Here is a 27839-nt window from a genome sequence, read left to right as displayed (position 1 = left end):
CTTAGATTTGAGCATTGTTTCAAGTCTCGCTCCGGGTCCTTCTCCACTTTTTCCTCGTACGAGAAGGTACACCTGCTTCACACCGGGACAAGATCGGAGCACTTTTTCCAACAGAACCTGAAATGTAGATGCATGCACAATGAGTCCATGGTATTTATCAAATGTAGAAAGCTTGAAATGTGCGCACATGACTAGAACAGAGTTTTGAAAAAAATGCTTAGTTATCTATGCACTCACCACTGTTCTACGCTTAAAGGGACAATGAGGACAATGCTTTCCAGTTTTTTTGTCAGTAACATCCGATAGTTCAGCATTTTGTGGCTTTGTTGCCGCTTGTCCGGCAGCGAAAGGTGAATTTATTGCTAAGAGATTTGGATTCGAAGTTGAAAAACTTTTTCCCGCCGCTAAGATTCAAACTTGGGACTCTCTGATGACGAAATAAGACAACAGTGACGTAAGGCGGCATATACGGAAACGAGGACTCTGTGATTGCTGGCAGCAAGCACTGCACTCCCGCCCAGCAGCAGCCGAAATGAAAACTACCGCCGGCCGGATATTGAAAGCCTTTATCAGCCATCGTCGCTTCGCTTAGGTTTGCTCCAGCGCTACGATGGATCCCGTTCCTGCTAATGAAGTTTTCGCAATGAACTGCGACCTGCACTTCAGTGACCTCAACAGCGTGCGATGCATCTGAGGGCTGAGATGGCGAATCTGGCAGGATAGTCCGAGCGCCGGGGAGCCAGCAGCATTGGCAGCAACCCAAGCTACTGGTGCTGCTAGCTGTCACCGCCGAGCCACCATCAATCATGACTGATGAATAGAGACTTGGTACGTACGGACATGTTTAAATTCTGTAATAATAGTCATTCTAGCGCTGGTTTTGCAGCTTAGTGCCTTGATACGTTGACAAAGCGAAAACGCCAAGCGGTGCGTTTGCTAAAGTGGAAGCTCATGCAGCATTAGCTATCCACAGGTGTTTTCCTTGTCGCAGGTACGTGCCACTGCATGAACTTCATCCGAGGAGCACTTAGAGGGGCACTTGGAGGTCCTCTGCTGCTCCTCACTTGTAAATCCAGGCGCGTCAAAAATGAAACCACCTGGGCATGCAAAGAGCCGCGAAGCACCATAACATACCGAAACTCAGCTGGCCGAACTGTTGCGCCGCCAAGTATACGTTTTCTTTGCGTTCCAACATTCAGGTGTCTTTTCTCAGTCTTCCTCGAGTGATAAAAGTGCGCTAGTGGTTTCAAAACAAAGCTTATATATTTCAGTATCGATCAAATGAGTAACCTTCATGCACGTTTGTCAGCCTCAGAGATCCGTGGTTTGTTTCGGCTATTTCGTCATCGCGCTTGTACTTGCGAGACTGGCCTGTGGCGGCGATAACTTTATTTTAATTCTTGCTCTTTTCTGCCTTACCACAGCTTTGTTTCCAGTAAGAGTGGTCGTTTTGTGACCAGGAGCTGGTATTCTATCGATACAAACCAATTTCAATTTCTCTCAGTGTTCCTAATTTTGGTGGTGTGCTTTCTTCTCTACAATGATGCAGAAGACACTAATGCGCATGAATCACCATGTGGTATTTGCCCACGACCGCTAGATAATTTATAATCAACATTTTCTCTCATGCTGTTTCAGTTTCGGTTTCAACATCAGAATGATATCTGAACTGGGATATAATCGCTGCTTCATCGTTTTAGTTCACAACACTGCTGAAGGCAGCCTTCCTCAAGAGCCGGAATGACCGTGAATGTAAAAGCACCGATTATATTGTAGTATTTCATGCCTCACATGACCTATATAACCACTTTGACGTTGCAGTCATCGTTTGGCCATTGAAACCGAAGCTGAGACAGCACAAGAAATTAGATTATAAATAATTTCGCAGTCATAGAATACCACGCAGTGATCAGTGCATAATAATGTCTTATGCCTCATTACAAAGAAGAAAACACGCACCCAAAAGTTAGATGTCCATAAGCCCAGGAAGTGCAATCAACCACGACTCAAGTGGAAGCTGTGCTTTTGACTCACATCTCCTTTTCATAAAAAGACGAGGCCTTACAGTGCACATCTGAACTGCAGGATTGTTCATATGTATGTGCTTGTGAGTGCAGGTACAAGATGCCACAATTATATTTATTTTAAACATACGGTATTTAATTGCAAAATGCATTTTTTTAATGTTTGTAAAAATTTGGATTTATTTATTTTGGGAAAATATATTAGCAAAAATTTACAAGAAAAATATGGCAATGAAAATAGTAGGTGCAGTAATCACACGAATGCGTACATTATGCAAGTAACTAAAGTACCGATTACCTTGCCAAAAATTTCCTACAAACCTTTACCTTGACCTTTGGGCAATCTGAACTTATTTCACATGGCCGAAGCAGGTCAACTAGCAAAATTTAACTTTACTATATATAGCAATGCTTGAGATATTAGGGACAGAGTGCGCACCTTTCCTATGAACCCTGTTCCTCCTGTGAGGAATACCACTTGGTCCTGGTAGAACTGTGCAATTTCAGATGCATCCTTTCCTTCAGGAACCACAGCTGATGATGGGCTCTGCTGTGGCTGGCACCCTTCAGCCGCCATTATGGACTCTCCCTGGATAACTGTAACACACAAGAAACCAAACATTTCTTTTAATTGACCTTAATACTTTTTAATATTAAGCATAATACTTTTTAAGGATCTAGTTTGGTACAGCAATTCTTTCTTGAAAAAGCGGTGATTCCAATATGTGCAAGTTGCATAACTTCCTTGATTGCATTTTCCAGTTTTATAGTCGGGTACAACTTAAGTCTGCAGTGAAGCTCCGCCCACATTCAGGACCGCCGCGCAGAATTGCGCCATGACAAAAAAGTAGTCAGCAATTATTAAAACTTTACTTGTCACCCTAACAAGAAGCTAATCAAAAGGAAAAAATTATAAGCTCTAGAATTTTGATACCTGGCTTGTTTAATAAAATCAAGCATTAAAAAGCTGATTTCTTTTGGAGTAGTACAGTACGCCGCAGACCATATGGCCCAGTGCTAACTGCTGTTTTTTTAAGTTATATCCTACTATATCAGTTTTCCGACACGCACAACAAAAGCTAAGTAAAGGAAGTACAACCTTTTATTTCATGCTTGAACATTATGGCATTCAAGTCAAGCTCTTATGAATTTCATTGACCTCATGTGCATAGTCCACTTATTACACAGGCTGTTTCAACGAAGGTGAACCAAACTTTTAAAAAAATAAGGTTTCCGAGGTATAGAAATGGTATCTGCGGCATTGTAGTGCCAGTGTTGCATATAATGGACAAGAGAATCCTGTTAACTGTAGTGGGATACAATTTAAAAGAAACAGCGGTGGACAACAATGCGACATGGCCAATCGCCTCCTGTATCACTCTGCTGACCAACTACAACAGCAATAAAAATCAGCTTGTTAATGTATTAATGGCGCAGTATGTGTCTCCATTTTCATTTCCCACAGCAGACTGGAGAGTGAAGGTCACGTGGCACGTGCGCCGTGGACTGACGTCAACTCGTGAACGTTGCAGCGCACACGCAAAAGACATTTGAAACACACGTGCGAAGGTCAAAATTTGTTCACCCACAGCGCTGAAGGTATTCACGTTTTCAAAACTTTAGCAGTGGTACGGCTATTACTAGTGGCCAGCTACAACTGCGACGGTTAAAAAGTAAACTATTAGAAATTTTTTAAGCAGTTTAACAGGATCCGCCTGTTTTGTGATATCCTCCAACACTGTTATCATAGGGCCATGCCATCTCTAAACCTAAAAAAAGCCTTTTTTTTTTTACTTCTAGTTCCCCTTTGCAGAAACAGCTTGTATACATCAGGTGCTTCAGGGAAGCTCACCACTAATTCTCAAAAAAAAAAAATATTGGCTTTTTTGGAGTAATAAAAGTTAGCTTTTGGCTTTTGCAGCATAGTAATATCAGTGTTGGCGGATGTCCGAAAAAGGTGGATCATGTTAACTTGTAGCCTGGTTAATTCTAATATAGCTAACTTTTTACCAATTACAACTATGCACCTGCTTGTTTCAGTTAAAGATTTGTAACTGGCCATAAGCACTAGCCAAATCAGTTCATAATTTCGAAAACACCATTACTCTCCGCGCTGCAGCCATGGAGGAAGACTATTTAGGAGTGGAAACTCCGCTGTCTGCGGCGACCAGAAAAGGTCACAAGCCCGCGGAGCCACTATCATGCTGGCGGCGCCTGGCGGCCGGGAAAAAAATTACCGCCGTTTCGGTTGCCAAGGCAACCAGTCGAGCGTGTTGCTCCCGTTCGGCCGCGCGCGCCTGACTTTTACTGAGGGCACTCTCGCGCGCTTCTTTACCGCTGGTAGCCCGAAGAGCAACTGGTGCTACGCTTTAACCATTTGAGCACAGAATCCGACAATAACTGTTGCTGTTTGACTTAAGGGCGCAGAAATACGTCACAGCGTGCTTGCTGAAGCAAACACCCGTGTCGTCTGCTTGTCGTCTGCTTTGAGCGCGCGCCGGAGCCGCCTGCCCTAAAGTCACTGGAACGGGACTTGAGCCTGCCCGGGCGCTGCATTTTTTTTTTTTTTCGCTGCGGCTTCTACGAGGCGCCGCATGGCGCCGCCACTGCATACGGCCCCGTCGGCGCATACATTTGTTACTTATCCGGTCGCCTGCGCTCGCTCGCACTGACGGGAGTTTCACCTCCTAAATAGTCTTGTTCCGTGGCTGCAGCTAAAGAAATTTTGATTTCACGCACGATTCGAAACTCGCGCGCCGGCGGTGCACGAACAACGACACATACGTGCGTATGTCATTTTGTGGCGCACGTTCTAGGGACCGTGCACGCACCACGTGACCTTCTCAGTTCCGCCACGGCTGGAGTAGCGAGTAGCGGCCAGCACCGAAGCGTGGGCAGAGGGGGCCAAGTGGCGCGTGCACCACGGAGTGACGTGCGCAGTTGCATGAGCGTCATTGCGCGCACACTGGGGGCGCGTGAAATTGCGGAAATGTGTTGAGCCACACAGGCGAGAGTAATCGCAGTCAAAACTCCTTATCTTATATGGCTAGTGCTAATGGCCGCTAAAAATCGGTCATTTAAACCAGGTGCCTATATATCTGTAATGGCCTATATATCTGTAATGGCCTATATACCGGCCTATATATCTGTAATGCTGCAAAAGCCATCTTAATTATTACCCCAAAAATCCTAGCTATTCTTCAAAAGTACAGCGGCGTGTTTCCCTGAACCGCCTGGTATAAATGTGGCCAAGATAAAATTGCCCCAACCCTAAGGTGCGAAAATCAGCAAGGGGTATAGTCCAGCCCACGTGAGCTCACAAATCTTAAGCTAGCCTTGATTATAACAAAGCCAGGAGCCACATTAGAAATTTATAATTTAATGCTAGGGTAGTAAGTGTAACACAGCTGGACACGACATGGATGACAAGGCCACTATCACTCCTTTCACTCACACACGGCCTTCGACGTGTAGTCAGCCGCAACGTAATACTTAAAATTGTAGTACAGCATCCATCCTCTCACCCAGAAGCCAGAACACACACCGCCAGTTTTCAATGCAACCCCCGTCCATTCTAGGACGCGCAGTGAGAAGAATTCTTTCCTGGGACAACCTGGCGGCGAGCGCCGATTCTAATAATAATAATAATAATAATAACTGGTTTTGGGGGAAAGGAAATGTCGCAGTATCTGTCTCACATATATCTTTGGACACCTTAACCGCGCCGTAAGGGAAGGGATAAAGGAGGGAGTGAAAGAAGAAAGGACGAAAGAGGTGCCGTAGTGGAGGGCTCCGGAATAATTTCCACCACTTGGGGATCTTTACCGTGCACTGACGTCGCACAGCACACGGGCGCCTTAGCGTTTTTCCTCCATAAAAACGCAGCCGCCGCGGTCGGGTTCGAACTCGGGTACCCCGGATCAGCAGCGGAGCGCCGTAACCACTGAGCCACCGCGGCGGGTAAGAGCGCCGATTCTACAGGCGCGGTGCAGGGGCACTTGACTTCCAGCGCGCCTCACACGTGCTCTCCGGGGGAAACGGGAGGGGCACGCGCCGTCACGCCACGGTAAGTCAGCGCGCCCAAGACATCACGTCCCCCTCGCGGTAAGAGCCCATATCAAATTCGAGAGGGGGAAGGGGGGGTGCAGATCGATTTCGGCTCCACGGTCGCTTCCCCTTCCTCCTTTCCCGGCTGCTAACGCCTCCCGCAGGTCACGTGCGGGACACCCCGGCACTCTTCAGTTGGCCTAAAAGCTCCGCGCACGCAGTTGACGCGTCGTGGCGAGGCTTAAATCGATTCCGAGTCGACTAGACAGGCATCGAGAGCGAGCCGTGGCATCCAAGTGACTGGAACCCGTGTAGGGGACGGCTTTTTACACCGGGTTCATATTGTGGCCGGTCGTCGTGTACAAACACCTGAGCCGCGACGATCGAATCTCGGGCTGCGCGAATACCAATTAAGACTCGACCGCGCCTATACGCGATTGGAAACACAGCGCTAATTAGCGAAGGCAGCAATGGGCGATTACGGTAGCGGAGGCGGCGGAGCTTAATTGTGTCAGGTTTAGGCCGGCATATTCGCTGAGTAGCGTTAAAACTATTCGCCGAGTAGCGTTAAAGCAATTAGACTCTGACGCGTACACAAGGTCCGTCGCTGTGTGCACACGTTTACTCTCGTTTCGTTTTAAACAAAATGCGATTCTTTCGACAATGTCAAATCAGTAGCCGATTTGAGTAATGCTGAAGTTTTCCGAACTGTTAACAAAAACGTTGTAACAGCGATAATTTTTTACTGCTTTTCAGTAAGCTTTCAGTTTTGTTTTTCAGTATCAGTTTCTAAGCCCAAAAACGCTGGGGGAAAAAAAAAAAAAAAAAACGAGATGTCGCCGCGTATTGTCCTTGTTTTCGAGCTGCTTTCGCGCTTCGCACCGCAGGCGCGTCAAAATATTTAATGCACCGCACAGAGAGCCAAAATATATTAGGTAGCACTTAATGCAAAAGATTCCGTTATTAAAATTTTGATGATCTCGCGAATTTTTTGCTTTAAGCCGCACGTACTTCACGCTATATGCAGCATAGAATGATCGCCCCTCTGACGGCTATAGCGTGTAGCCATATGTAGTGGCCCAGTCTCAGCCGTGTCAATACACGACTTTGACGTTTGGTGGTTTTCATTTTTGGCCTTGTAGTTAACATACACCTTATTGTCATAAATTAATCATTTTCATAAAAATCATTTGCATAAAAAGCCATTTTATGACGCCTTGCTATCACTGCGACACTGGTTCTGCGGCGCGATCTTGAGTCGCTCTAGACGAAAAAGATTCAAGGAGATTATGATTAATAATTACACATGAAGATGAAGTTCATGCGAAGCGCTTCTGCGAATTTTAAAAATTGATGTCGTAGGGTTAAAGAAAGAAAAGTGCTCGCAAATAAACGAAAAAAAAAAGCGCCTATTCCCGCACGACGATTAGCAAATGGAGCAAAGGTCACGGTACAAGACGTAGTACGCAATATAGCATATATTCTCCGCTATAAAGATGCATCTGAGAGGTAAATATGAATCTGACAATGGTGGGTCTTTACAAAACGGGACCTAAAGCCACGCTGCTTTGTTCATAAAGTTTCATCACACAAGGGATTTCACAAAACTTCATGAATTGGCAAAGCTTTTAATTCCTGCACGCATATATTTCAAGCCCTCGTTACTGACCATAGCCGCAGTTGCGTTAGCACGTCTCTCATTTGTATCAACGAAAATTAAATGGAAACTATATTGGTCGGACGTTGCACTTCAAGACCAAAATTAAGCGCCCGTTCACAAGCGCAGCGCATGACGCAGCATGATGACGTACGACTGTTCGAGTGTCGGGAGCGTTGAATGTGCTCTACCACCGCAGCGGTAGCCTAGTGGTTTGGGCATCCGCCTCGCATGCAGGAGGTGCGGGGTTCGATCCCCAGTGCCGCCGGGCACCCACCGGTGATACAATGGGTGCAAGCGTACCTCACAGCCTGAGTCGCTTTGGGACGTTAGATCCCCATTATAATAAGGAGAACAAGCTTTCCCCTGGCCCGGTGCTCAAGGGTCTTTGACACCGCCTTGGGAAGAAGAAAAATACCTTGTGTCATGGAGCTCTTTGGCCTCAGATGCACTTAAGCCATAAAGAAATCACAATCACCATGTCCTCTACTGGTTTAGGCCGAACACCTTCCAGCGAGCCAGTAAAACGGAGGACAAAGGCATCAGAGACATGGAAAAGAGCTTTAACGGAAAGGTGGTTAAAGCACCTTCCCCTGCTCCGCTCTCAAAAGAAGCACGCACGCACAAACGTGATGTGTACAGCCGATTCTGTCGCAAAACGCCGACCGCGAACTTAAGCCTGCACGAACCTTCTTGGCTCGGCGCCCGCAGTGACCGAGTTCCTCACGCACCTGTCGAAGAAGGAATGATATAAAGGTTATGCGGCGTATTGCGCAACACCGCATGCGGCGCACGATTCCGTGTCGGTGGCCATTCACGCGCAGAAGGGGACCGCGCGCGCGTGTACATTATCGAGCGAGTGAAGGCCGTTTTATCATGCACGATAACAGCGGTTGCGCCTTTTCGCGCACTCCTCCGCTGTAGGGCTCAATGGCTATGCATGTTTGCCTTCGCGCGCTCGCATCGCACCGCATTACGCAAGCGCCCGTGTTCTCTTGGAGTGTCGCTGTTACAGCGTCTGCCAAGAGATGGCGCACGCTGCACGCGTGCGCCGCTAACGTCCGACGGTACCGGCTGACGACAGCATGCGCTAAAAATTAATATTAATGCCCGTTGCCAGTTGGCAATTATACCGTCTTTCACCTGCTCCTATCGACGAGCTACAGTGCACAGCATGTAAGCATGCGGCGAAACTAGCTTGACAGGAAGTGACAGAAACGAAGGTTAAAAAAAAAATAGAGCAGCTATGCGGCGGCTTCGTACATTTCGATGCTGATGGCCGAACGTCCAGAAAAAAAAGAATACAACTACATCTACTCCCATTATGCGCGAAGCGTTGGCAATGCGACACCATTCGAAACTGTTGATGTCTTTGCCGGAAGTAACTTGTGGGGCTTGGAGATCCAGGTGCTCTTCAAGAGCTCTTCCCGTAGACCACCTCTCAACTGGAGGCTTAACACGAACGAACGTTGTCTGGCGACGTCACTTCCTTCCAGCCAATGAGCATTCACCCGTCTAGTGACATCACGTCCCGGGCTAAGCACTATAGTTTTCACAGCATGTATTACTGAGCAGCAAAACAACCCAGACATACCCCGTACAGTACGCCTGCAGTCGAACGAAAGTTCACCAAGCGAAGAGCCCTACTTAGTGAAGCTCTTTTCCTATACGCTACGCTCCACGACGACGCAGTGTCGCTCAACCGAACATATCTACCATTTTTTTCTAAAGCTTATAACTAACTTGCGCTTGAAGGCCGATCAGCACGACGTCCAGCACTATGGGGAACTTGCGCTGAAGTTTGCGGTGCCGATTGCAGCGCCATAACACACTGCCTAGCGAGAAGAGCAAGCAGTTTTGGGTAGTACTATTAGTACTTTTCTGCGCCACCTTCAGGCGCTTATTGGCGTGAGCCTCCGCGCTCTGTCGAAGGCGCACGTGCCGTGCGTCAGCTATCTGGGCTACGCCGAGAGAAGCTAGGCAATGAATGCTGTCAGCCAAACGCCGGTACCTAATCACGCAGAATGTGTTCTCGCGTTTGCAGCGGCCCAACCGACTGACAAAAGCAGTTTTGAGTCACCGAATGGAACAATTGCAGTGCCACCTTGGCAGCGCAGGTTCCCCATATTGTCACGTGACGGTGACGACAGACACAACAGCCGGTCGACGGAGGCTCCAAAGGGAACTGATTATGCAGACAGATCCCGCAACGAAAGGAACTTGGCTGCGCTTTGCTTAACACTTTGGCACGCTGTGTACACAACTGTGTACAAAGCGAACTCGCTGCTTTTTCTGATACCTGCACACACTTCTTATTGTGTAAATAGTTTGTGTATATTACCTCTCCCCCAATCCTCTCTTCCTGTCCTCTCGCCTCTTTCATTTCATTTCTCCATTCTGCGTGCTATCCTTTATTTCCGCTGCCCCAGCTCAGGTGCTTCAGTATCAATGGCAGATGCCGGGGCCCGCAAAAATATTTTCCTTCCTTTTTATTACTACTTTAATAAACCGCTTACTACTACTACTTTCTGACATTGGGTTGCACCTAGCAGTGATTTCTTTGTTGCGGGTGATTTTCGCATTCATCTCGCAAATAACGTGGGTTTTTTTATGCCGTATAGCTAACGCAGAAAATGTTTCGAAAAACAGCGAGCGGGGTAGCAAGTCAACGGCCGTTTTTGTAGAATATTCTGCCACCAGTAGTAGTACCATCCTTTTTTTTTATTCGCAATTTCAAGCGTAATGTGCAACTCCAAAATAGAAATTATTACTACGGCCATTCGGATGCTTACTTGGTAAGTAGCAGCATTTCGATGTTGCAATGTTCATCATTTGTGACACTTTGTACGAAATTTTGTACATCCCTGCGAAAAATCAACTGTAACAAATTGTCTTTCTTAAGGCTTGAATATGCTATTTAGACGAAAAAAGGCCGCCGCGGTGGCTCAGTGATTATGGCGCTTGGCTGCCAACCCGAAAGATACGGGTTCGATCTCGGCCGCGACGGTCGCATTCCGAAAGAGGCGAAATTCTAGAGGCCCGTGTACTGCGCGATGTCAGTGCACGTTAAAGAATCCCAGGTGGTCGAAATCATCCGGAGCCCTTCACTACAGCGTCCCTCAGCTTGACTCGATTTGGGACATTAAACACAGTAAAATTGTAGAACCTATTTAGGCGGGAAAATATTTCACTTCGATGGAAGCAAACAATGACGTATCATAGGGTTATACATGACATAGAAATTTTTAGATATGGCAGTGCAACGTCGAGAACAGTCCTGGGCGCTTGCGTGGTCACGATCATTCGCGATTAATCGTGTAACAGGAAAGTGGAATTTACCAGCGCGCCTCGTGAAGTGACGTTGTAAACGATCCGTTCACCTATAGGCCGATAAACTGACCTTCAAAAAAAAAAAGAAATGTCCATATACATTGGTATGTCTCTGCAACAGGGGCACTGAATGAGTACGCGTGACGTATGCGACACCGGCGTAGTACGCCCAACGCGGGGGCAACTCCCCATATTTGCGTCGCACAACGCCCGCAACTGGGGTTTATTGTGCCAGCCGCTTTGAGCGCGGCGGCAGCCCGAGGCACTCCATCTGGTCTCGGCAGCAAATAGAGAGGGACAAACGCATCCGCGTAGGCCGGGCAGGATGCAGCGCCACTTCGCCGATGCCCTCGTCGGAGTAGATGGGCACTGATCTCGTCGCTGAGGCACCCCGATCAGTTAGTTCCATGCCCCGTCCACTATACAAACACCCGCCGCGTCCGCTCGCGTAAAGTCCGGGGATACGATGTCCAGGTCAAGCAATACAGGCCGCACCCTGACAGGGTGCGGCAGAGTCGTTGCTCTGCAACATTTCCTTTTGTAAATGACTCTTGGCGAGCTTGCATATATAATTATTTAACCGGCCACAATATAATCTCAGAACAGCTTGACGGGGCAAGGCTCCCCAAAGTAAATACATAAATAACAGTAGCAATTTTTCATGTTCAAAGCTTCCCTACCGTAATGCAAAAATGATTACAAACAACATTCACCCAGAGCATAGCCGCATAATAATAATAATAATAATAATAATAATAATAATAATAATAATAATAATAATAATAATAATTGGTTTTTGGGGAAAAGAAATGGCGCAGTATCTGTCTCATATATCTTTGGACACCTGAACCGCGCCGTAAGGGAATGGATGAAGCAGGGAGTGAAAGAAGAAAGGAAGAATAGGTGCCGTAGTGGAGGACTCCGGAATAATTTCGACCACCTGGGGATCTTTAACGTGCACTGACATCGCACAGCACACGGGCGCCTTAGCGTTTTTCCTCCATAAAAACGCAGCCGCCGCGGTCGGGTTCGAACCCGGGAACTCCGGATCAGCCGCATGATTGGAGTTTTCTAAACTGGTATGCCGAACTAAAGACGTACTATAGTTATCTTTGCGGTAGGGTTGAGAGACACGAAAAGACGCGGTCGCGCTGCAAACAATTACATTTCTACTAACGGCGCCAGCACAACAAGATGATTATGCAGCTCTATTTTGAAGCCTGTTGCGCTTGCTATTAATTTCAATTATTCCTCCCCTTAGTTGCCTATGTGCCATAAAAACCAACACAACTGAGGTATTCATCCGTCATAGTAGCCTGTATTTACCTTCATGTATTCGTCTACGCAGCTTTTATAATGTATAGCATATTCGGAAAGAATTCGCAACTACATTCACCTTGGGGTATTCGTGTACGCAGAATTTATAACGTATAGCATATTTGGAAAGAATTCGCAACTATATTCACCTTGATGTATTCGTGCACGCAGCATTTCTAACGTATAGCACCTTTCGAAAGAATTCGTAACTTTCACCCGGCGTTTTCATGATCTGGGCATGCGACTATATACGCTCGTGTGGATAGGCTTAAAGACGTGAGACCGTTTTTTTTAGAATTGAATTCTTGCCTTTTTTTTGTTTTCCGTCATCGTCACAGCACACGAGAAGATAATCGAGGAAAGTCACGAGCAGTTGCAGGCGCGAAGACGCCGACTCTGTCTGTGACGCCTGATAGCACGATCAGCGGCGGTGCAAGCAGTGCAGCACTTTCGCATTCGTTTTGCCAGTGCAGCGCACGCCTGCTGCATTTCCGTCTTCCAGTGCCAGCCCAGTGCAGCACGAGTTCTTTGCTGTCTTGCACTCTCCCAAGTGGATGTGCAGCTGCAGTGCAGCAATATGGCGGCGCCCACGTGTAGGTCGGAGAAAACATGAGCGCAGTCGAAATGAAATGATGACAGTTATTTCTTGAAAGGAGGAGGTGAGTAACTGTTCGTGGAGTCATAATTGTAAACATCAGCTGCCACGTTGAGCCACATGGGAAGCATTTCAGCGCATATTCGTATAAATCATCTGTTTGTGTATGTATACGACGACATTTTAGTGTGAAAGCACTATTCTTAACTAGCAATTCCGGAAAATCCGATGGGTCTCTGAAAGCCTCGACCTTTGACCTTTAAATGAAATGACCTGGATACGGTCTGGCTAGGGGAAGGTCACCTGGTACGAAAGTCTAAAGGAAATTGTCTTGGGGGACAATGTTAAGGCAATAGACAAACTAATTCGAAACCAAGTGCTTTCGCACATCATACTGGTTTAACGGCGTTAAAACTCTGTCTTAACCATAATGGTGACCTAGTCGATTGAGCATCTGCCTCGCATGCGGGAGGTGCAAGGTTCGATCCCCAGTGCCGCCGGGTACCCACCGGTGACACAATGGGTACAAGCTTCCCCTGGCCTGGTGCTCGGCTTATTCAGGGCGAAATGGCTGGGAAATGGGTCTTTGACCCCACCTTCCGTAGAACAAAAAAACCTTGTGCCATGGCGCTCTTTGGCCACATATGCCCTTGAGCCATAAAAATTCCTCATCAACAAAACTCTGCCTATTTTTTTCTCAGTAAAACGACGATTTCCAGGGGCTGGTTCATGAAACAACAGGACTTGTCGGGCTAGTTGGTTGATCATAATGCAAGCAGCTGGATACCCTCCGCACGTCATTTCGAGTGTGTGTGAAAATGTGCTTCAAAAAATTAAGAGAGAACGCAAAGACAAAGTAGACGCCGAGCAAAAGAAGGCCCATGTCATTCCATACATCCACAAATTCTCGCACAACATCAAGAAAGTGGCGAGAAAAGGAGGCGTCAACGTTGTCTTCTCGGCTCCATGCAGACTGTCCAAGGTGTGCGTGATGATGAAGAACACTAAGAAGACCCCTTGCAAAATCAAACATCTAAGGAAGTTCAAAGATTGCGTTTCCGGCGTTGTTTACCGCATTCCCCTTAGTTGCGGAAAAGTCTACATAGGCCAAACCGGCAGATGCTTTAATGAAAGAGCAAGGGAGCACCGGTTGAGCGTGGCAAACAACGATGGAGGGTTTTTGGCTAAGCATTGTGCGGACTGCACAAAAATGAAGCAACGGGACTGTGTACCATGGTTCGAAAAGACGGAATTTCTGGCCAGATTGAATGACAAATGGGAGCGTCTCGTCGTCGAAACTTTTTACTTCGGCACCACGGACAACTGTATTAGCAAGGCTTCCATTTCCTTATCATCCAAAGAATTTTCGTTTTTGCGGGGGCATGTGTAGCCTAGTGGCCTGTTTGTGCCCTGGTGATTGAGCAGTGCCTCCTGATTGCGTTTGATGCTTTCGTTGTTCATTTGATTAGCGATCTCAGTTTTGTTTCGGTTCTGTCATGGTTTGAGATGTTTTCCTACGCTTCGGATTTCATCACCCCTCCCCCTTTTTTAAAACCGTTGTTGTCTTAAACTGTTGTCCCGTCTTTCATCTTTTTGTTTTTTAAATGACTTGGTGCCTATTTTCACTGTTTTTGTGACGTAGCTTCTTGAGCTGATTCTTGGTGTTTTTTACCCTTTTGACCTGGTGCCTTTTTTCACTGTTTTTTTGTTTTTGACGATAACCGATGTGGTTGTTCTTGTTTCCCGTTTTGTTTGCTTTCAAAAGGGGGTGTGCTTCGTCTCTTGGTTTTGGTGTCAGCACCTGCGCTTGCAAGCGGTTCGAGCTTCAGTGGTATCAGATGGCTACAGTGGTGTGGTTTTGTTTTGAATTTTCTTACTTTGGAGAACGCGTAATTCTCAAGAGTGCACTGTCGCTAAGCGTTCCTTTGCTTTTTGTTTTCATAGAAAGGGCCGGCCCGGTATAAGATTATCTTGTAAGCGTTGGTTCTTGTGTGGTCTGTTTATCGCCTGGGCAGATTGTCACGTGCCATATTGATCAGATTTGAAGTGCGTTGGGATCGCTATATATATTTGCCTTGTATTCCTTCCTTTAGTAAAGTTGTAAGTCTGCGTTAGTGTGTGTCTGCCTCCCTTTCGTCCGTGTTCTTGTTGCGCAGTTCGTCTTTTTTGCATTGGTTCATGAAAACACTTGATTGCGATTTGATGATTGAAAATTTTTCACGTGGTTCGGGGATTTCGGCGACCGTTGATGTCGGCGGTACGCAGTTGGCTATAATTTGGCGGTGACACCAAGGCTAGCGGGAGGCCAGGTCTGCACTCGACCATTCAGTTCGGAAGCAGCTAGTGCCAAGCTGCACTTGAACTGCCTAAACTGACGCTGCACGCTCGCGGCACCGCCGCAGAACTTCACGGCACTAGTGCAGCGAGTGCAGCCAAATCGAATAGCGTACAGAGTATCAAACCATCTGTGGCATTTGTCCGCAGCATTCGCAACGTTCCCTTCGAAGCAACAGCACGCACCACACTGATCGTATAAGGAAACCTGCATGATAAGCATCTCGTTTTCTCTTCATCGGCTGCAATTCTATTCGCTCTTTTCTTTTTTTTTCTTTCCTTTTATCTGGGGGATGAACTTCATGCCGACTTAAAAACACTCGAGCATACGTGCTACTTTTTTAGCACAAAATATTCCCGTCACAGTGATAAGAGCTAGCGCAACCGCCGACAACAAACCTGTCCTATATAAACGCCGCGTGCGTTCGTCTGGCATGGTTCCCGATATCGACTGCATACGAAAGTAATAGCGCAAGTCTGCTCGAACGGAGAACAGAGAAACTTGGCTCGGTCCTCGGGCTGCGTAAGAAGCCGGTAGGTATAGACTTTTTCACCTATTTTTTTTTTTAGCGCAGCCATATTACCACATGCTGGACTGCGTCAGCAGCGTTCTGATTAGCCAACTTCACAGTCATCTATTGCGCATACGCAGCACAATCCAACACGCACGCGCGTTCGAACTAGCTATCAACATTGAAAAGGGTATACGCGGTTATCGCTAGAAACACCCAGGGAGGAAGTTGGCAACCAGAAAAAAAAGTAGAACAAATGGTCCCAGCTTATGGATGGAAGTAATGCGTGACCAGGTAGGTCCGCGTAAGAGTTCACTTCAAACGCTAGGTGCGACAGTTGCATGAGCTCAGGACTTGCACTAAGTGCTCGCTCGTGATTTTGTACTTGCTTTATGTTCAGAACTTCTTATAGCCTGAACATCATCATCGTCAGGTTGATTATGATGATGATGACGTTTACGCTATGAGGGGACACTGAGAAAAAATTGAAGCTGACCTGTATCGAGAGACTACCGCATGACAAGGATTCTACTTTCATCGAAAACGGAGGCCTTATAATTAGAAAGAAAAGGTACAAAAATTAAATACTGGTGTCGCCACCCCCAGCCGTTGTCGAAAACAAACTGCGGTGCATCAAGAAATTTCGCCGTGTGCGGATCCCTGAGGCTAAACTGCGGTGCGGTGCGGTGTGGATCCCTGGGGTTATAGGCTACACCACAATTCACTTCGAAACGATGCTCACAGACTCTTTTTCGGACTTGACGTCATGAGTTTGAATCAAGTGGCAGAAAAAACTTTTAAACACGATTTTGACGGCAATAAATAAAACTTTCGGTAGCGTAAAACGACAACTTAGTCAGAAAGCGCCACAGAATCGATTTCTAATACGAACGAAACAGACTGAATTTACTTATCTTCTGTTTCTCTTGAAGCCCCCCCACCCCAACCCCTAAAGGAAAACAAAACAAGCACACACATTTTTTGTTGTTGTTGTTGTTGGCGTACTGGCTTTTTTTGACATGAGGACGAGTAATCAAATATGCATTCATCCAAGTCAACGGGTCGAAACAAACTCCTCTCCCTTAGTCGCCGATTTAGACAGCTTTGGGAAATTCGGACAAATGAAAGTGAAACGAAAAAAAAGATGTGAATGACACGACGGTTAATTCTGCTTATTAGAACGTAAGTGTTGACTGCAAGTAGTGAGCACAACATTTTGGGGGGGTCAATCCCCGCTGAGGCGGCAGCATTTTGATGGAGGCAAAATACAAAATCGGCAGAGTTCTGAGGTTCCAGCGCACGTTAGAGAATCCTCAGGAGACTGAAATTAATACGGAACACTTTAAAATGTGGCGTGCCCCCTGGCCTGATTACCAGGTAAGAATCTATTGATTATTACCTAAAAATCAACAATGAAATCAATTGCCGCCGGAAATTTCAATAAAATGAAAACTGGACAGTCTGTAAAAGTTGACCATATTACAAGCAGCGGCGCGACAAGACGAGGGACAAAAAAGATGGGAGGCGATGGGAGGAGCGATACAGGTATACACTCAAAACAGAAAGGAGTAAAAAAGGGAGTAAGCTGTCCTCTTTACTCCCATATAGGCGTGCTAGTGTTTAGAGTGCACGATTTTAGTTGTAAGTGCATAGAGCTTCTCCTGTCACACTAGTATCTTCTGCATTTCTATTTTCGCGTTGCTGCCAGAAATACTGCGCTTGGAAAGCCACCTGTAACAGGCTGCTTTACACAAAAGCAGATTCAGCGAATGAGCCCTCGCTATTGTTGTTAGAATGACTTAATCACACTAAGCGCTAATATGGATCTCAGTCCAAATGTCTTACATTCTACTCGTCAAGGGACACGCCGAAGCGTAAATGCGCCTAGCTCGTTTATCCAGCGAAAGAAAAAGCTGGGATAGAAAAAAAAAACCGCTCCTCATGATTTCCTTTTGAACAGCGCACAGCGTCTCCGCCACCGCGAAACAAACCAATGAAGAGGCTCTCGCAGTGCCTGAAGTGGTTAGCGGCAGCAACGCTTGCTTAAAGGGAACGCTTTTTCACGGCGAATGGTCCTCCTTGAAGCACTTTAGCGCGGCAAAGGTGTCCAAAGAAGAATACGAAACAAAGCAAAACGTGGAAGCTACTGAGTAGCGTTCACCGCAAGCGATTTTTCTCTGGATTGTGCTCTTGAAAGACAAGGCCCATTTTCTGGAAAGGAATCCTTGACGGAGACGAGGGTTCTCGAGCAGCCGATGGGATAAAGGAGAACGGGACGGAGGCGCAGCAGACGACACAAGGCGCCTTGTGTTATTGTCTACTACGTCCCCGTCCCGTGTCTTTAGCAGTTATTCACAACTGTTATGGGTTATCAACTGCCCTCCAACTTTGACCTGCTAAGTCGATGAGAGGACTCTGCAGCTGTTGCTTCGCCTTCCCCCCCCCCCCCCCCCCCCCCCCACCTGCGCGCCTTGTTAAATTAATTTCTTACACAAGGAGGCCAGACATGGTATGAATCTCGGATATCTTTACACAAGCATGAGCGGGAACCAGATCTCATCGATCTGTTATAAGCCGGTCACCCGCGGCCGGATAAAGAAGTTCTAATCACCAGCTTCACATGTGATAGTGAAATCAGACAGCCATCGGCAGACGTGGCACCCATATACGCCGTAATCGTCGTTCGCACGTCCTTGGGGCTTTTGTCCTCTATGGTACATCTCGATCGTGCAGTCTCTGCCGTATAAGTTTCAGGTGCCCGGCAGAAATTGAGACGTATAGGGTGTAGGCGTGCACCTTCGTCACAGTGGCCGCCGTTTTGTGGCACATGGAGCACGGCGAAAAGACCTCATGCCCGCTTAATCGCATCATCACTGCGCCTGCTCCGGTTTGCATCGCTGAAGCTGCGCGCTGTGCCACAAAATGGCGTCCGTAACGTCACGTGAGTACCTTCTATCTTATCCGCTCATTACGCAAATGGCGCGCATGGCGTCATTACATGAAACTAACTCGCTGTTCGGTTATTGTGTACACGCGCACATTACGCGTGTATTACGTATTCAGTATAGAAACTTACAGCTTTTGCTCGAACGTGGTAATGTATTCGAGTTATCCGGCTGGATATATTATACGGGGCAGGTCGGTAACTTACCGCAACGACAGGCGCAATTAGTGGCTGACTTCCCCTCAGCACGGAGAACGCGACATCAACGCACTTAGCTGAAGGAAATAGGCCAAGCTATATTTCGTCTCACTTTTTTCTAGCAGTTTATTTCTGCCGCGAGTTCGATAACGAATCTTTCAATCTTATAGTCCTTTCAGTGTTAAACGCGTCAACCACCTCCGTTCTGCTATACAGTTATTAATTGCATACATCATCCGGTCCCGCGCGGCACCATTAACCCCCCCCCCCTTTTTTTTTTTTTGCGTACGAGAAGGCATGATATATACAAGCATTCGGGTTGCGCACACTAAGCCTAACCGGAAGGACAACTCATGCCGGGAAACTGCAGCGTGATCACCGTTTCCTCGATGTACGCTTGCGCCGCATTTGCGATGGTTTGCGCTGGCGTAGGTTATTCTTGGCTCGCACCGGAGCAGAGTTATAGCCCAAACATCGCAAGCCAGGAAGCTGTATCATCGCGTTCCTTCAAGGTAACCCTCTTGCCCCTCTTGTCGTCACGGCTTCGTCAGCAACGTCGAGGCTGCCATATATATATATATATATATATATATATATATATATATATATATATATATATATATATATATATATATATATATATATACGTGTGTGTGTGTGTGTGTGTGTGTGTGTGTGTGTGTGTGTGTGTGTGTGTGTGTGTGTGTGTGTGTGTGTGTGTGTGTGTGTGTGTGTGTGTGTGTGTGTGTGTGTGTGTGTGTGTGTGTGTGTGTGTGTGTGTGTGTGTGTGTGTGTGTGTGTGTGTGTGTGTGTGTGTGTGTGTGTGTGTGTGTGTGTGTGTGTGTGTGTGTGTGTGTGTGTGTGTGTGTGTGTGTGTGTGTGTGTGTGTGTGTGTGTGTGTGTGTGTGTGTGTGTGTGTGTGTGGTGTGTGTGTGTGTGTGTGTGTGTGTGTGTGTGTGTGTGTGTGTGTGTGTGTGTGTGTGTGTGTGTGTGTGTGTGTGTGTGTGTGTGTGTGTGTGTGTGTGTGTGTGTGTGTGTGTGTGTGTGTGTGTGTGTGTGTGTGTGTGTGTGAAGGGAGCCAACAGTCACCGAAACCAAGGTGCATAGGGGAATGTTTTTTTTTATGTGTTGTGTTTATCAGTGGGATATTATAGTACTTAGATTAATAAATCGCTTAAAGAAAATTACTTATAAAGCAGCAGAAAAAAAACCATGCCGCCGGTGGGATCCGAACCCACGACCTCCGAATATCGCGTCCGGTGCTTTCACCAACTGAGCTACGGCGACGGCCGTCCCATCTGCTGCTCTCGTGGTATTTATGTTCATTGGGTGTAAGCGAACCTTGAGAGTGTTCACCAGCGCCACCCTCGACCATAGCGGCGGACGTAGCACGTACTGTAATACCGCGAGCGTGACGTGGAACGTCATCTAACGGCGAGGGCGGAAACTGTGCGAGAGCCAGAACCGAGACCCTCGTTAAGCTGCTAGCAGATAAAGAAAATGAGGTGCCCATTTCACAAACTTATGGAGGGAGCCAACAGTCACCGAAACCAAGGTGCATAGGGAATGTTTTTTTTTTGTGTTGTGCTTATCAGTGGGATATTATAGTACTTAGATTAATAAATCGCTTAAAAGAAAATTACACATATATATATATATATATATATATATATATATATATATATATATATATATATATATATATATATATATACACGAACCTCGTTATAATGAAATAATGAATATAACGAAGTAATGACGATTCCCTCTCGGGAGATCGGTCAACACGGGCTATAACGAAGCTACGGCTATAACGAAGTAATCGCAGGTCCTCTTGAACTTCGTTATAACGAGGTTCAGTATTACATAGTGCTTTGGGCGCAAAAGTCATGTTTGTAGTCGACATTCAATTTACCAACGGACCTCGTTTCTCCCTTCCAGCAAAAAATGATAAGCCGAAAACTGATGCGTTCCCAGCAGAGCCCTGTTCACAGTCGACATTCAGTCTACCAACGGATCTCGTTTCTGCATTCCAGCAAAAAAGGTAAGCCGAAAACTGATGCGTTCCCACCAGGGAGGGAGAGCGCTCGGCTATTGATCAGGTGTTCCCGGGTTCGAACCCGACCGCGGAGACCGCGTTTCGATGGAGGCGAAACGCTAAATAGAACGCTCTAATATCTGAATAGAGAAAAAAAAGTTATATTTAAGAACAGCTACGGTTATGTGCGCCGACATGTGGTCACATAGTGGGGTATGCGACAGTGTACAAAGTTTTACGTATATCTTAACGAGAACCTCATTCCCTTACCCCTGAGTTTTCTCTACAGAAGGACATTTTCCGGTAGAAATCGGGTTTAACCCGATTCTTAAGAAATGTGTTCGGAGCGCACGAATCGGGTTTTGCCTGAAAACGAAGGGCTCCATGCATAACTGACTCGTTCGAAGGAACTGAATTGGCACACAATCTTCACAAAAAGGGCCTCTGAAATTCACTCTTGCCATTGGCGTCTGTGCCGGATATTGATGCGTCCATTTCAAATGCTATTAACTGCGGTACGTTCGAGGTTACTGATTAATTCAAGGAAAACCGCTTTGCTAGTCAAAACTATACAGGATATACGCCTGCCTTTGCTGAGCCATTTAAGGCATTGGTTATACAGTTGACGTCATTATCGTGCGTAACAGCCACGCAGTGTCTATGTGGTCTATTCTGCTTATACCTCCGCTGCATATTGTTCTGCACAGCCAGATACCACATTGTACGGTCCCGGAAGCCCGCTCGTGGCACCAAGTGACGCAAGAGAGGGTCAAATGACAGTTATCAGCTCGCGGAAACGATTTGCATTAATTACCAGGTGTGACGTCAATTCTAAAGCCACGCTACGAGTCTCATGTGCAAGTAAAATTTCGTGCATCCGCAAGGCCTTTCCGCCCCTGGCGGCTTTGCAGCGAGCATTTCTGGCAATTTCTATCATGCGAACGTCTTTAGTGACGGGACACCGCATACACGCATCTCGCCCGCAAACTCACGACCATCACTGTTGTGTACAACCTCCTCTGCGCACCCACTTGATATTGCCTGGTCCCAGAACCGTACGCGAATGCAAATAGCCCAATGAATGACGCAAACGAATTCAAGAGGCATCCAGGCATCCTTCTTTGCTCGTTAGAGTTTCGCAAAAAAGGTCGTTTATACGGCGTCTATTCTGAGAATGCGCCGTATGGACTGCCGATTGCATAATCTGCTGCACCAAGGTCACAAACTTCGCTAACCAGTGACGACAACTGGCTCGACATCGGTATGTGTCCACGCAAAACGCGGCTTGCTAGGGAAAATTGCGCCGTTGGTTTACGGGCGCTCGGAGTGATGAAAATTCTCTACAGTCGGGGACAAAAGCCGCTGGACCACATGTTCCTCAAACGAAGCCGATAGCTCTGCTATCAGCGGGCGGCTGGGGTACACATTTGTGGAGTTGAAAGAACAAAATTCTGACTTGCCCCTCTACAAGTGTGGTCCCCAGCCTTCGGCTACTAGCATGCAGAGCTACCGGTTTCGTCTGAGGAACATGTGGTCCAGAGACTTTTGTCCTCGACTGTACATACATGAGACTCTTACACAAATTCGACGGTTCCCGATACAGGCGGGTGCTTTTGCTGCGGGCTTCCGCGTCCATAATTTAACCCCTGCGAAAGCGTTCGCGTAACAAACATTCCGTCGAGTGCTCGTATATATAACGAGATGCACAATTTAATCCTTAAATTAAATGTATACCAGCCCCGCCGCGGTGGCTCAGTGGTTAGGGCGCTCGACTACTGATCCGGAGTTCCCGGGTTCGAACCCGACCGCGGCGGCTGCGTTTTTATGGAGGAAAAACGCTAAGGCGCCCGTGTGCTGTGCGATGTCAGTGCACGTTAAGGATCCCCAGGTGGTCGAAATTATTCCGGAGCCCTCCACTACGGACCTATTCGTTCCTATCTTCTTTCACTCCATCCTTTATCCCTTCCCTTACGGCGCGGTTCAGGTGTCCAACGATATATGAGACAGATACTGCGCCATTTCCATTCCATCAAAAACCAATTATAAATGTATACCAGACATGTTGCGAAACTTCTAGCTTTTTTTTTTAATTGAATAGTCACGTGAGTGTATACGGAGGTGCGACGTGTTCAGAAGGCAACACAGGAAGCTTTATACGACCTCAAAACGATGCCGCGTGATGTTAAGCCGCAAATCCATGCGGCGATAGTGGCGATAGCCTCTCATAAAAATTGGGGGGCACTTCAGTTGCGCCTTTAAGGGCATGACGCGAAAGCTTTAATGGGTCCCGTCGGCGGTTCCTCTTGCCGACGAAGACACGAACACTGCCACAATCACAATCCTTATGTGAAATAACACACAGCGACGAAATCGAGCGCCGCTTCGGCCAATTATGGACAGCGAAAGAAGCAAAGGCGAAACTGAGTTGGAAGATGATCGTTATTTATCCCGAACTGCATTAGTCACACACTCGTGATTTCATCGTTGCCCGCTCAAACCCAAACAAAAGGCTTCACCCGATCATTCTTTTTTTTTAAAGCATAGGACGCCTTTAGCTTTCATAATCGATACTTTTCGGGCGCCAGGAATTAACCCCTTGCTGGAATTTGCACCACTATTAAAAAAGAAACTTCACAGCTCATTTCATGCTGATTACAAGTCGAGATGTCAATGAAGGTTCCGTTTGGAGAGCGGAATGTGCAGTGTGAAGTGCATTCTGTACATTCCATTCAGATGCGTTCTCCTGTCGCCGCCACGGTGGCTCAGTGGTTATGGCGCTCGGCTGCTGACCCGAAAGACGCGGGTTCGATCCCGGCCGCGGCGGTGGCATTTCGATGGTGGCGAAACGCTGGAGGCCCGAGTACTGTGCGATGTCGGCGCACGTTAAAGAGCCCCAGGTGGTCGAAATTTCCAGAGCCCTCCACTACGGCGTCCCTCATAGCCTCAGTCGCTTTGAGATGTTAAATCCGATTAAATCAAACCAAACTAAACCAAATTAAAATATGCAGGACGTCACTCCCTACACCGGTACATAGCCGACTGAGGTATACGAGCTCCTATAGATGCCTGCTCCTCGAAATGTCTCCAAAAGCAGTTTTTCCCTCTCATATATCGTTGGACACCTGAACCGCGCCGTAAGGGAAGGGATAAAGGAGGGAGTGAAAGAAGAAAGGAAGAAATAGGTGTCGTAGTGGAGGGCTCCGGAATAATTTCGACCACCTGGGGATCTTTAACGTCAGTGCACGTTAAAGTTTAGTCACTTAAAGTCACTTAAAGTTTAGGCACGAAGTTTAGTCACTTCGCGGCAAAGGCGGCCGCACAGGAAATCAGCTCCAGCGACGGAATAACTGATTTGTCACTATCCCTCTTTCCGCGCTGTGACATGCTTTGACTGTTATCAAATGTCTTTATTGACATCTTTCCGCGACAACGGCACACGCCGCCAACCAATGGTACCGGCGCTCAGCGCTTCCGCTCGCAAAACTGCGCCGACTTGGAACTTTAACAGTGCAACTTATCAAATCGCACGGCGGATGAGAGGCACCGTACGGTACGAGGGGTACAGTCTTTGTCAGAAGTATGCAGCCTGTGGGACTGCCCGGCGCTGAAGCCGACGAGAATTCGGCACCTGGCGGCAGTGGGACTCTCACCGGAAAATCCGGATTCATATATTGCATGGACACAGGGTCCATATCATCGTTCACTTCTTGATTTCATCAAATCAGCCCACCTTTTTTCATTTATTTCAGCATCTTACTCATCTCTCACTTCATAGTTTTTATACCCTAAGGCAATAAACATCGCTTCAAAAAAAAAAAGTATGCAGCCCAAGGGGTCTGCTTCTGAGCCATTCAGCGCGGGCCATATTGCATAGCCAGGGACCCTAATCTCACGAAGGCAAGAGGAACTTCCGTTCTCAACCCTCCCAAGCTTAGGACTTAAAAAGTAAACCAAGGCTTAGAAGTAAACCCATTGGGCTGCATATTTTTGACAAATACTAAGTTACACAAACGGAAACTTCCAAGGGCAGGCCGCAGCCTCATCCGCGGGCGGCGATTGGTGCACGGTTTCGATACAGGCGTGGGACGACTTTCGAGACAGCGGCATCAGGTCGTATAGATAGCACGCGATACGATATCCGTGGCGGAGACCGGCAGCGCTGGCTCAGTCGGTCCCAGTGCAGCGCGGGCGAGAGGAGACCCCGCGCGGTCGATTGCACGGGCGGAGGGCCATGCTTGAATCGCGCCCGCCCGAAGGAGAGAGGAGCTAGAACGGAGCGGCCAACACCCTCGCCATCACGGATAGGCGCGCGACGCCAGCTGCCACAACGGAGCTGAGGGGCGCGCCTCTGCACAGTACGACGCTCGCTCCGTGGTTCTGGTGGTTTTATTCGGAAGTGAAAAAGAAAAAAAGGGACTTCCCCTTTGCGGAAGAGAATGCGGAGGGGGAGTGCAGCCGCAGACATTGAACAACGGCCCGTAGAATTAAAATGGATGATGTGGAGGGATAGGTGGAATAAGAGAGAGTATACAGGAGGATAGAGAAGAGAATCGGAGGCGTTTATTTTTCCCTACTGCATGCAGGAAAGCACTCGCCCACGCAAAAGCAAAAGTAGGCAACTGCACGCACACAAGGGTCCTAGCTGTCCCTGTGCTGCACAGGCAAGTTCGCTGTAAAAATGAATAGATTATTAATTACACGCTGTTTCACCAATGGTGAAGGGAAATTTTTCAACGTAGGCTTTTTGAGGCATAAAGATGGCCTCTGCGGCACTGTAGTACCAGTCCGCTGCTAGAGCGGTGAACTAGTGTCTGGCAACGGACCGGCCTGAGTGGATCGGAAGGGTACACGTGAGAGCGAAGAGGCCCTGTAATGTTAGGCACGACGAAGGTCGTGTTTCATACACTAACACTATATCACAGATTCAGGTGGTTCGGACGACCTATGATGAAGGAGACAGCGCATTCAGTAAGTTTCTGCTACCAGGACATTCTGCCTATTCAATGAATGAATGAATGAATGAATGAATGAATGAAGGAAGGAAGGAAGGAAGGAAGGAAGGAAGGAAGGAAGGAAGGAAGGAAGGAAGGAAGGAAGGAAGGAAGGAAGGAAGGAGGCGAGGCCAGTGGTTGGGAAAATGCGTCAGGGGCATGAGATTGGCGGGGACCTTGCTCGTGCTTCTCGAGTATGAAGAAGGCACGCTACCTACGGCATGCCGTACAGTGAAGCCAGAAGCTCCGTAGCCACGCCTCGCACACTACTCAATCGGCGACAGTCTCGTCGTCGTTCTTCTTTTCCCCGCTAATCAGTCCCGCTCTCTGTCTACCGCACATCCCTCATCCGCCGTGGCGCATGGAGCGTAGTGTGTAGCGTAGCAGTGCGTACCGTGGCGTCGCGCGACAGCGCTATCGGAACATGCCTGAGCGCCGTCACAGCTGGCGGGCTGCCTTTCGTCTCGCCGACTCGGCTCCGAGTGTTTGTGACTGGGACGCGGGAGGAGGGACGTCTCCCCCTGTCATGTGGGCCAGCGCAGGACGGATGCGTCTCGCCGTCCCTCATTGTCTCGCGCGGGCTCCCGCAAGGCAGCCAGGCGAGCAGCCCGGCGCCCGTGCGTAAGCGCTTAGCGCCGAGAGCGCGCAGCTGTGCCGGCGTGGCACCGCAGCAAAAAAACAGTGCTGTGCCCGAAAGCAACCACTGCTCCGTGCGGGATCACCCCGCCCACTGCATGACGGTCGGCGAGGATGGCTCTCGAGTCCCGGATAGTTTTAACGCCCTCAGTACCGAAGTCCTCCCTCCTTCGAGCTATTGTACGCCGGAAGTTTGCGCACACTGCTCCTCTACATGCCCATTAATAATAATAATTGGTTTTGGGGGAAAGGAAATGGCGCAGTATCTGTCTCATATCTTTGGACACCTGAACCGCGCCGTAAGGGAAGGAATAAAGGAGGGAGTGAAAGAAGAAAGGAAGAAATAGGTGCCCTAGTGGAGGGCTCCGGACTAATTTCGACCACCTGGGGATCTTTAGCGTTCGATACTTCAAACTGACGTCGGTAAGGGGGGAGCGGCGGGGGGGGGGGGGGGGGGGGGGGGAGGGCGTTACTCAGAAGTAATGATTTATAATTGTATGCATTTCAAAAAGCTCTTAGTAAAAATAATACAGGTTTACGTGGTAACAACCACATGAGCAGGTGCTACTACTCAAAGAAGGCGGCGGCTGAAACTAGCTCCGTTAGCATGCTCTAGGAACTACTCTTTAAAAAAAGCTAGTGAAAATTAAGTAATCACAGCAGTGACTAACCGTTTACAGCCACACGGGTGACAATGCGGTAATTACTTGGCAAGGTGGTCGCGTTGGTCACCGTTACGAGCTCTTATCTCATTTATCCGGGCGATTCAGTTTCGAATATTGCGACTTTATTTGTGAATAAACGCGAGTCAATTGTTCAATTCTTTATGAGCAAAACAGCACTCTCCGTTGCGTACGTTAATTTTATGCAAAAATGGCTTTTGAGAGATCCCAATTAGCAAGCAAACTAAGTATGGCGAATAATACGTAAATTAAAGGATAATTACCACCCTCCTTCTGTTCTCAATAATTGTTTCATTTATTCATTTATGAGCCTTACTATATACCTGAGTTTATACGTTGTATGCTCACCCACACTCACAGCGATTGACCAGCCGAAACGCCAGTTCGTAGGGCGTCAAAATTGTCATTTTCCGTGCCGACGGCTCCCTCGTACGTATTGGTATCTATACTGCAGCTTCGGTGGGCCCGGTACGGATGCGTCCGGTACGACTTAAACCTATAGTAAGTCATAGCACAGCCTTCAATGCCACTCA

At 47.6% G+C, this 27839-nt stretch overlaps 1 protein-coding gene across 5 annotated transcripts in view; it reads right to left on the bottom strand.

The window, feature by feature from the left end:
- Positions 1 to 27839, bottom strand: part of LOC144128887 (fatty acyl-CoA reductase 1-like) — a 57615-nt gene that overhangs the window by 13105 nt on the left and 16671 nt on the right. For all 5 annotated transcript variants that reach the window (XM_077662665.1, XM_077662663.1, XM_077662667.1 and 2 more), the window contains 2 exons: positions 2464 to 2621; positions 1 to 117 (listed from right to left, as the gene is read on the bottom strand). In XM_077662665.1, coding sequence (XP_077518791.1) covers positions 1 to 117; positions 2464 to 2601 — 255 coding nt within the window. In that variant the 5' untranslated portion in view covers positions 2602 to 2621. The remainder of the gene's footprint in view (positions 118 to 2463; positions 2622 to 27839) is intronic.

The sequence above is a fragment of the Amblyomma americanum genome, chromosome 4 (genome assembly GCF_052857255.1).
Source record: "Amblyomma americanum isolate KBUSLIRL-KWMA chromosome 4, ASM5285725v1, whole genome shotgun sequence".
Classification (NCBI taxonomy): Eukaryota; Metazoa; Arthropoda; class Arachnida; order Ixodida; family Ixodidae; genus Amblyomma; species Amblyomma americanum.
This window is presented reverse-complemented; position numbering and strand designations above follow the sequence as displayed.